Source organism: Telopea speciosissima, chromosome 2, assembly GCF_018873765.1.
Source record: "Telopea speciosissima isolate NSW1024214 ecotype Mountain lineage chromosome 2, Tspe_v1, whole genome shotgun sequence".
Lineage (NCBI taxonomy): Eukaryota > Viridiplantae > Streptophyta > Magnoliopsida > Proteales > Proteaceae > Telopea > Telopea speciosissima.
In genome coordinates this window covers 12,311,798-12,323,044 of record NC_057917.1, presented here as the reverse complement: position 1 = coordinate 12,323,044, position 11,247 = coordinate 12,311,798, and the positions used below count along the sequence as shown (strand labels likewise).

At 38.2% G+C, this 11,247-nt stretch overlaps 1 protein-coding gene across 1 annotated transcript; it reads left to right on the top strand.

Moving 5' to 3' along the window:
• The first annotated feature begins 921 nt into the window (after positions 1–921).
• Positions 922–10,964, top strand: LOC122651758 (NAC domain-containing protein 53-like). Its single transcript, XM_043845285.1, has 6 exons — positions 922–1,245; positions 1,332–1,609; positions 1,734–1,937; positions 9,359–9,889; positions 9,997–10,108; positions 10,325–10,964. The coding sequence occupies exons 1-6, from the start codon at positions 1,077–1,079 to the stop codon at positions 10,771–10,773; spliced, it is 1,743 nt and encodes a 580-aa protein (XP_043701220.1). The 5' UTR covers positions 922–1,076; the 3' UTR covers positions 10,774–10,964.
• Positions 10,965–11,247: the final 283 nt, after the last annotated feature.

Here is an 11,247-nt window from a genome sequence, read left to right as displayed (position 1 = left end):
GGTGGTGATGGTGGGGTGGTGGTGGTGACGATGACATTGGTGGTAGAAGTGGTGGCGATGGAGATGGTGGTAGCGATGGATAAAAATCCTCTACAATACCGATGGGGCGGTAGTGCACATCCGACGGTACAGCAGAGGTCATGTGTGTCATGTGTGCCACTTGGCCTCTGCTGTGCCATCGGATGTGCACTGTCGCCCTACCGGTATTATAGAGGATCTTGGTCCGATAGCTATGGCAATTGCAAGGTGATGATGAGATCATTAAGAGAAGAAGAGAATGGATCATTTGCACGCCGGTTGAGGTTAAAGTTCATGTGAAGGAACCACTTAACCTTTTTACTTTCATAAATACCCCCTCCCTTGCAAATGACAAAGAATGAGATAGCTGGTTACCTCTCACATACCTTTTTTTTTTTTTTTTTTTTTGGGTAGAAACCTCTCACATACCGATTACTAAATCCATATTCTGTAGATGCGGTCCCATCCAGAAGGTCAAAACATTGCCTTGGTCAAGGAAACACAGAAAAATATTGAGTTGGTAAAGTTCTCAGAAGCTCAAATTATTTCTTATTTTCTCTGGCAAACGAGGTTGGTTTCCATTATGGTGTTCATCATGTAGCGGAGCTATCTTGTTTCCGTCAGATTAGAATAAATATGTCGCCTAATCCAACTATTATATTGAACGAAATTTTTTGTACCAATCTGAAGGCTAAAAAGCTAAGCCAGTCTGTTATGAACGGAATATTCGCAGTTGGAAAAAGTGTTACTTTTTTAATCTGCTACGCAGGCAGAATGTTTAAGTAGGCAAAAGCTGTCAGGGGCAAATTGTAGGGAAGAGAAGAAGAGGAAATTAAAACTGTGAGTGAATTGGAATCATCGAGCAGTCATTGTTATCTCTTTTTTTAATCTGAAAATATCCAAATGAGATCGAAGATAGATGGGACGACGATAGGTTTCGTAAAACTCTCGGACATCGATTGAAGCTGAATCGTCTTTCTCTCTACCTCTGTCTCTATAATTTCTTCCAATTTCTCAAATCTATAGACTACCTAATCCGTTTCATCAGATAATCCTTCATGGGAGGCGAAGCAGCAGCGGCAGCACTTGCTCCAGGTTTCCGATTTCACCCAACCGACGAAGAACTCGTTAGTTACTACCTTAAGCGTAAGGTATGCGGGAAACCCTTTCGTTTCGATGCAATCTCGGAAATCGATCTTTACAAATCTGAGCCATGGGATCTTCCAGGTCAGTCTGATACCTTTGTTTCGATCTCACAATTTAAACTCCTCTCAGATTATCATTTTTTTTGGGATTAATTTTGGATTATGTAGGTCTGTCGAGGCTGAAGAGCAGAGACCTGGAGTGGTATTTCTTTGGTGCACTTGATAAAAAGTACGGGAAGAGTTCGAGGACGAATCGCGCTACAGAGCAGGGCTACTGGAAGACGACGGGGAAGGACCGGCAGGTCCGACGGAACAATCGGATGGTTGGGATGAAGAAGACTCTCGTCTTCCACATTGGACGTGCGCCGCATGGCGAGCGGACCAATTGGGTCATGCATGAATACAGGCTTGTCGACGAAGAGATAGTTAAAATGGGTGTTGCACAGGTATGTTTATGACAGTAGCATGTTTGGTGAAATTATGAAGAAATTGGATGCGCTTGTGTTTTTGCATGCTCTGAATTGATTGTAAACTTATACATTTGTTTGTATACTTGTTTCTTGTGGTCAGGATGCCTTTGTGCTGTGTAGAATTTTCCAGAAAAGTGGTGCGGGACCTAAAAACGGAGAGAATTATGGAGCTCCACTTATTGAGGATGAATGGGATGAGAATGATTTGGATGAGAACTTGTTGTTTCCAAAGGGTGAGACCGGTGATGATGCCTTGTGTGATGCTGGGGGTGAAGGATATCTTCAGCCTGATGACCTTGAGCAGGTATTTGCTTTGTCTAATTATTTTATTTTGTTTTAGTGTACTAGTTCATCATTTATTGTGGGATAAATTCTTAAGTTATAAATAAAAGTAAATCAACTGTTTATTTTAGGTCGGGAAACTGTCCTTACTTCAAGTAAACCCATACCCGCTATTGAATCTCTCGCCTATAACCTTGTCTGATCTTACTCGGTTGAGAAATTTTCTAATCAGCAAGGGTTTGAGTTGAAGAAATTGCTTAGTGAACAGCTGGTCCAGGATCCCATTGGAAGTCGGTTAGGATATGGAATTCTGGTAAACATGGACATATTCAAGAGGTTAGAAATTTTCAGAGTAGGAATATGGGGATTTGGAGTGCGTGGATCTGTTTCATTTTGTTTATAAAATTCGGATGATATTACACTTACTCTGACCTTTAAACATCATTAGAACTGGATACTGATCTTACTCTTTGAGGGTTTTATTTTAATTATTGAGGGATGATTGAAGAAATTGACTAGTCAAATGGCTGCTTCAGGAGACCAATTGGGGGAGTGAGTTTAGGATATGGAATTCCAGTCAATGTGGACAGAAACAAAACATTAGTCTTCCTGTCTAGAATATGAGTATGGGGATTCGGAGCATGTGAGTTGGTTTCATTTTGTTTATAAGATGCAAATGATGTTATTCTTCTCTCTCAAAGATACCATCAGAGCTATTACTGATCTTACTCTGTTGAGGGTTTTATTATCATTATCAAGGGATGGATTGTGGAAATTGACTAGTGAAATATACACCAAGCAAGAAAACCAAACCAACAATAGGAATGCCAAGTCATCTGACCACAACCTTGGGAATTGAGCTAGTATCACCTATGATTCTTACTTCAAACCAAATCAAAACAGTAAGGCTCATTCTCATCCACACAACACACCTAATAAAGTTATTTACAGCTGTATATACAAACTACCCATCCCAAAAACTACCTTTGACTTTAGTTGTACAAGAAAATCCTAAAAACAACCAGAAACTCACTTTTTCAATAATAAAGACTCCTAATATAAATCTAAATACAATTTATCAACTCAATAAGTGCTTTACCCCTGCCTTAAGCAAATAAAACTACTAAGTGGAAAAATAGACTTGAATTAGAACTCCGAATCTAAGTAGACTTGCTAAAATAGGTGCTCGTCACTGATCAACACTCCGTTGGTAAATTGGTTATTCCTTCCCCAATATAACTCGATATTGCAAGGCTTGGTCTCATTGAATGGGTAACTCGTTGACCTTTTCAAACAACAGTAATGTCATACTTCCAAAATTATTCCCTAAGAAAAGTGACAGGAATACTCCAATTTCCTGCAAGGCAATACTCCTATTCACCAAAAGGTATCCCATTCTTTGTAGAGCATCTTCAGAACACTCAGTTGGGCCATTGGGATGCTCCTGCATTGGGACAGTAAATTTTTCTTTTAAATAGTTAGCTACGGTATACTATATTTACAATTTGTCAAAAATATTATATATACATGGTAGAATTATCTCGGTGTTCTCTGATTTACGAAAAGCACAAGCATATATAACTGACGGTGTTCTAGCAAAATGAACCACCAGCACCTTTGTACAAATGCAATTTAATAAGTATCATTCAGCATGTGCATAGCACTTGGTTTTCTGTTACATTTAGCAAAGCCAAATTAATGGCTTCTAGTTTGGTGCTTTGTTACAGCTTAGGTTCATTGGAAAATGATTGAGGTCAAAATTGATGCATATTGTAGAATGTGCTGATGTGTAGATTGTTTTTACAAGCTCCAAGGTTTATCTTGGAGATGCTCATGACTCGACAGCTAATGAGTTGGAAATATAGTTTTCTTTTTTTTTAAATTTTTTATGCAGTACAGACGTTTGATTTAATTTAATATATAAATGAAGAAATAAAATTACTTTCAGCTGGGGATGATACATGTCTACGAGAGAGAGAATCTATGTAACAGCTTGTTAAGTTCTAAAATTAACTATGTTAAAAATGATGCAATGCCGAAGAATGAACTGAATACATGAGTGGTTTCTAGATGCTCCAAGATTTTGTCATTTGTTAGCATGAAAGTTTGCTTTAGCAGACACCCTGTATCCTTGTTGGAGACTGAACCAGACACTTCTATTTTCTAATAAGCTCATCTGATTTTCACAGTTGTTACTTTGAGCATTAGGCACGGCCTCTCTGATGGGTTTCTAGAAGCCAAAGGAACTAGGTTTCAGAAACTAAGATTAAACCACCATCGCAGTAAATAAATAAGAGACCAGATTCAAGAAAATTCAATTATTTTGAATAAGGAAATCAGGTGGACAAACAAGTCTGTCGTAGGTCTGATTTATTGCCAGTAATGATTCCACAAAAGATGAAACTGATCCAATGGTTGGATCTGGACTTATAGAGGAATTCTATAGAGAGTAGAACTCTTGATTTGAGTTTCCAGATCAATGAATCGATCTCTGATATTAAAGGAAGTCAAAACATTATTAAATGAATGATTAACAGCAATAAAATCAAGCACTAACAGTAGGCCAAAACCAGATTTAAGAGCAAACTATAATCTGACTTGAGGATTGGAAACAGAAATAAATGGTAACCTGGTTGCTGTATTTACAAGTTCTGAAATCCAGGAAATCCTAACAGAATAGAATTCTGATGACTTCAGAAACAAGGATTAAACCCAGAATGGCACCTGGTTAATAAGCCTGAAGTCTGAGTTGAATTCTCAGTGGTATTAAGCCAGAAACAGGGACTCAGATATATAGTATAAGCAGAAATTTAAGGAACAAAGCTGACCTGTTTGCAGAGATTAAACAGTGAAGAAGGAGATTAGAAGAGGAGGATGTGACCAGGCTTCTCACCTAGCCTTACTGAAGTCCCACCAGCAGTACTGGATTCTCACCAATAGAATAGTCGAGTCCCACAACCAGATTCTGAATCTCACAGAAAAGAGCAGCAAAAAGCCATCTTCATTCATTAATAAAAATTGTAGGGGGTTCTATGACTTTACATCCTTTAAATAGAAACTCAAAGTGTACTTGAAATAGGAAACTTTATCCAAAATAAGAATAAATGTCCTTATAACTAAAACTCTATCTTAAATAGTTAGAATTGGTGTCCCACATGATTAAAACTCTATCCATTGTAGGAATAGGAGTTTTATGCATACAAAACTATATCTTATTCTTAAGAACCAAGAAAATAACAATTACTTAATGCAATAAAACACTCAAAGTAAGCTAATAAAGTAAATCTTGTATTCCTTCCACCTACTCATAATTTAGGCCCATTAAAGTGCCCTATTACAAAGAAAACCCATTGGACCAAAGGCCCAACACATATATAACCCAACCTAAGGCTCATTTCCACTAAAATAAGCCCAATTATGTGTTTTATCTGCATCACTCTCTGTACAGGTTGAGCTTGTTATTGGGGATGCATATTTCCTTTTGTGTTGAATTTATCTGCTTTCTCTTTTAGTAAATTAGCACCACTAAGTCTTTCTTTGACAATTTTAGTTTCTCTCTGTGGATGCTTATCCAATCTCTGAATCTACGAGGATTGCCATTCTCTAGTTTTTTTTTTCCACTTAATTTTCTTCTTGCCACTAGATGTTCTGCCTTTTCTACATCTCTTCTATTAGTAGGTAACATATTCCTTATTATTTAATTGTCGTGTGAACAGACCATGAAATTCCTCATGGCTTGTGTTAAATATTTGTTTCTGATATTGTTAATATCCTATGCATCTTTCTGCGATTATGATTGTGATTAAATTTATTGTTGAACTCTGTTAAGATGTCCTGCGGTGACTTGGTTTCATCTTTGTAATTTAGTCACGCTAGGGGAAGTGTAACTATTGTGATATGTGTTAAAGTCATATAGTTTAGGTAGTCTTTTATTGTTAGTTAACTTAGTTTAGTTCCTTTCCTTGTATTTCTTGTAATTAGAAATTGACTCTTAGTAGGTTTTCTTCTAACATTATAAATAAAGGTTGGAGGGCCATGATAGCACAAGTTGAATTTGTCGTGGTTCAGCAATTCTCTCCTATCATTCTCTCTTTCTCTCTCCACAATCACAGGTCCTGGTTTCGCTACATGTTATCAGAGATATAACCAGTATCTGTTTTGAGACTTGAGAGTCGTTCAAGGTTCTGGTTTGTGGTGTACAACCACCTACGCTATCCATTCCTCTTTGTGAAACCCTAGTTGATAGAAGAAGAAGAACTAGGGTTTCATATGATGAAAATTGATGTAGTTGTATGATGAAGGATACCTGAATCGATTCATTCCCCTGCTTTTGCTATCAATTGTGCCTATCATTTGCTGATGATATTTTATTACTGATGCCTTTTGCTGCTACCAACGTTTAAAGTATCAGTATCGGAGAGATGGAAATATGCTAAAGATACACATGGAAATGCCCAGGATACATGTGAAATACAGTTTTGAAGCATAAAGCACTATAAATAAGTATATGTAAAAGATATCATGTACAAGGGGAGAACAAAGTATGATGAGACAAGTGCATTATTGATGTATAAAAGGGGAGGTTTCTTACATGTACTAATAAAAAAAAAGGTCATTTTCAGGGAAGATTTAGGGTTTAGATGCACAAATCATTACAAAAAACGACACTAGAAATAAAATTCAAAGTTCTGATAGAAAACTGTTGTTGCGCAAATCTGGTTTCAATCTTTATTGCAGGTTGTTCAACACCACTAGAGTCGCTTTTGCTAGTAGAAGCAAGGAATCAAGTTGATTTTGCCAAAACAAAATTGATTTGAATGCCTTACTTCAGCTCTTGGCAAGTGTTTTGCAATCATTGATTGTGTTATGTTCTTTATAACAGATGTATCGAGCATATTGCGGGTCACGTATCGACCCGATACAGTCGATAATTTTTTTAGGTACCATATCGGTACCTTAAAGATACGATACATATCGGTTAGTATCAGTAGATACATTAGGATACTTAAAACCTTGGCTGCTACTGCTACTGATGAATCGATTCATTCCCTTTGCTGGTCGTTTGATGTTTTATTTCTGTTGCTGATGCCGTTTTCTGGTTGTTTGTCGATTTTTCAATTTGCTTCTGTTGATTTGAACATGGTATCGATTGCCGCTGTATCAATTGCTACTAGGGTTTGCTGCTTTTGATTGATGCTGATCGAAGAAGAAGAAGACGTGCTATGCTGATAAAGGGTTTAGCGTATCGTCTTTCAGCAGATCAAGGGTTTTACCCCTTGTATTACCGGTTTCGAAGGTTGTCCTTGGTTTCGAAGGTTGAAGGCTGTCATGGTTATCTCTTCAACCTCTTCTTGATGTCGCATCCCAAACTCCACGCAGCAATTGCTCTTGGAGTTCTCTCCTTTGGTTCTATCGTTCCACACCGCCACCTTGGAGTACTTGCTTTCTCCGTTTGAAGGAGTCTTCCATCCTCTTGGTTCTTGACAGCGAGGTTTATCCCCCTGGTTATCACCTCCCAAATGTTTCCTGCTGGTTGCGTGACTGTCAAGAGGGTTAAAGACAGTCATGATCTTATCTTTTAAAGCCTATTTTCCTTTTTTCCCCCTACCTTCTGCATTGACTCTATTCTGTCCTTTAATTATATTTTGTTCCAATTTTACCCTCTTCCAATAATTATTAACCCTTGTTTGTCCCTCCCTATTCTACAATCTAACAAGCTCATAAAGATTCTGTTTGATTACAGCCTTGCTACTTCCCCTTGAAACCTTGATATATTTATAGAACTGCTATTATCTTCCTACTAGTGGCTATTTTCAATTGGGTGGGCCCCATAGCACACACAATAGGGTATTTTGACAATTTGACCGGGGTTCCGCATCAACTGGGGATTGCATGAGGAAATTACAGATTTGCCAGTGGTCTTGTATATTTGCGGTTCTATTGCTCTGGTGGGCCCTAGATCACATCAGTTTGGGGTTGCAATTTTTGGAAGATTGGTATTTGCATGGAGTGATGTTTACTGCTGCTATTATTGGAGTTTATTTGCTACTACTGTTTTTGGTATGGGGTTCAAGTGATGCTGGTCTTTCATTATGCTGATTTTTGCTCCCATATGATGATGGGTTATCATTTATTGCATTTTCCGCATTATTTGTCCACGTGTAATGTTGAGGGGGAAATTGGTGCTATTATCTACTCGATTGGAGTTATTATTTACTTGTGTCGTCTGCTCATCAGCATAGTATCATATACTTATTTGAAGATTAGTATCATGTGTTCCTGTCATCTGCTTGTGCCTTGACACCAATTTTATCTTATGAAGATAGTTATTTGTTGTATTCTAAAATTCCTACTTCTGGTTTCCAGCAACCTTATGCTGTGTTATTTGGTTTCCAACAACCTTATGTTGCTAATTGTGGTTCCTAGCAACCTTATGCTGCTACTTGTGGTTCCCAACAACTTTATGCTGCTACTTGGTCCCCAACAACCTAAGCTGTTACTTGGCTTCCAGTAACCTATACTGCATTTTTATTAGTGGTCCGCAGTAACCTATATTACACTTTTCTTTATAGAGATTGCTACTTACTACTTGCCTTCTGGAGGAGGACATGATGTTGTTGTTACTATGATGTTTTGGATTGCAGTTGGTGTTCTCTACCACTTGTTTTATTTGTTGCTGGCTAAATTTATTTGACACACAGATTTTTTCTACTATTGTTGCTGATGATTGGTGTGCTTGAGTTGATATTGCTACCGGAATGAAGTTCTCTGTGCTCACTGGCGTTTATGAGTGCTATATATGTCCAAGAATGGTGCTGCTTTTAATATCTATTCTTGTTGTTCCAAGTTGGAGCCTTTGATACATATACTCCAGCTTGAGGGGAAATTAAGATGTCCTGCAGTGTCTTGGTTTCATCTTTGTAATCGTGATTTGTGTTTTGTCCTATAGTTTAGTTAGTCTTTTATTGTTAATTTAATTCCTTTCCTTGTATTGCTTGTAATTAGACATTGACTCTTAGTAGGTTTCTTACTAAGAGTTTAACAGCTGACATTATAAATACTGGTTGTGAGGCCACGATGGCACAGGTTGAATCTGTCGTGGTTCAGCAATTCTAGTCTTGGGACACCTAAAGAGGTTGTAACAAAACCAGGACCTGTGATTGTGAAGAGAGAGTTATGCACTGGCAATAATGACCAATTCAGATGAAATCTTTGGTGCCTCGCTAACTGTGTTGAATCGTTGGGATATCTAGATATGCATCATTGCCATTCTTCCTAGTTCTCAATGCCTACAACTGGTTCAGTTTTTGATTTCCTTTTTTAATCATACACCTCATATAATTGCAGAATAGGGACTGCTTCCATTTGTTGTTTAGTTTAATATCTCATTTTCTTCTGGTTGCATGCAATTTCCCTAAAAACTGGATATTTTATTTGTTTCAGAATATTGACATGGTTGCGCCATCTGAAAACATTCCTCTCCCGCTGAACTTTTATTATGGAGATAGTTGCAACAACTTAGAGCAGGCTGAAGGCTTCCCTGTGGATGATCAGAAGGTCTTTATTGGCAGGGCTGGACAAGATGACTTGCCGGAGCCGCCCGAGGACCAAAAGTTCTTGGACTTACCAGAACAATATCAGATGGACCTCCCACCTCTCGAAGATGAATATTGTGTTGAATTGAATGACTTTTTGAATCCTGTGGATGGTGATTATATTACTGATAACCCAGTTAATGATGAAATGAAAAGCTCCAATGCTTCTGATAATTGCCCTGTTGACGATGGTTCTTTCCTAGAAATCAAGGACCTTCAAAACCCTGCTGAGGCAGTTCCTTCAGGGTTGGAAATGCTCGATGAGTACCTGACATACTTTGATGCTATCGACAATGACTTGGTGTCTGGGCCACTAGATTCTTCTAAGATCTTAGATAGTAAATATCCCATCTTGGACCATTCAGCTTTCAACCATGCGGTAAGATAAATCATCTAGCTTTCAGGTTCCTTGTGTTTGTTGAAGAAAAGAAAAAAAATCTTTTATTTATTGCTTGTGAGTTACCGTTATTGTTTACTTTTACATAGGTGAATAGTGGAACTGGAGAACCACTGCCTATGCCACAGCCCTCAAATTCACTGGGTAGTGAAGGTGCATCTTCTTCAAAGCAAAAGTCAGATGATATAAAGCTTGAACCAGGTACAGGTTTTATTTCAGTGGGGTTCCAATTGTTTGCCCTGAGAACTTGTTCTTAATATTTACATCAAATGGAGAAAGAAGGACAGAACCATTGTATATATCAATTTATTCATCACCTTTTAGGGTTTTATGTTGTATATCAAAATAGTATCAATATCTGCATTTTTATTTTTACATGATATAGGGATCATTGTTTTTGCCTTTTTTATGGTTCAGATGCTCAATATGAGGGTTGGGACAATACCCTTGTCAAAGGGGTCAGTCGTATGTTGGGTTCTATCCCCGCTCCTCCAGCATTTGCTGAAGAATTCTGTAAAAAAGAGGTAGCTTTGGGACAGAACTCGTCGACGCAGTCTCCCAGATCAATCCATGTTACTGCCGGGGTGATACGTATTAGTGACATGACATTCAGAGGCACTGGACAGGACTGGTCATTGTGCAAGGGTGAAGATTTGGGTCTCCTCATTTCCTATGGCATGACAAGGGGTGATGTAATGGCTACTGAACAGCTGATAAACCTTTCCGTTGGTTTTGAACCTCTGGCTAATCTACTCTCAGGTAAGGCGGGATCTCTGATGGTGCGAAGCTGGTTCTACCTAATCTTCTTCTGGGTTCTGATTCTTTCAATGAGCTACAAAATTGGATGCTGCATCTATACAAAGTAATACAGGTTGGACTATTTATTTAACCACACACGAATTATTCAAAAGGGGAAAAAAAAACCCTTAATTGGACCATTTAACTACAGTATTATTTTATTATTTGTTGTTGGACAAAGAATAGTGTCGTAGGTTGAAGGTTAAGACTTATGACAGGATGTGCTCATTATAGGTAATATGCTTGATTTGTTACCTGATGTATTTCTACGTGCACATGAGTGTAACTTGTTCCCCTTCCCCCCCCCCCCCCCCTCTCCCTTTGAACCTCAACAACTGTAATTTCTTGATGCTGCACTATAATGTGTTCAGGATATGGAGCAGAAAATGAACTGTGGCAGGGATTAATCGGGGCCTGAATTGGAATCGTTCAGATCGGTGAGCAATTGATGAGAATAGGTCTAAATGGGCATTACACTATTATAAATTTGGACGTGCAGATTTGAATACCAAGCAGGTCAGACGGGACGATGTGGTTGCCTG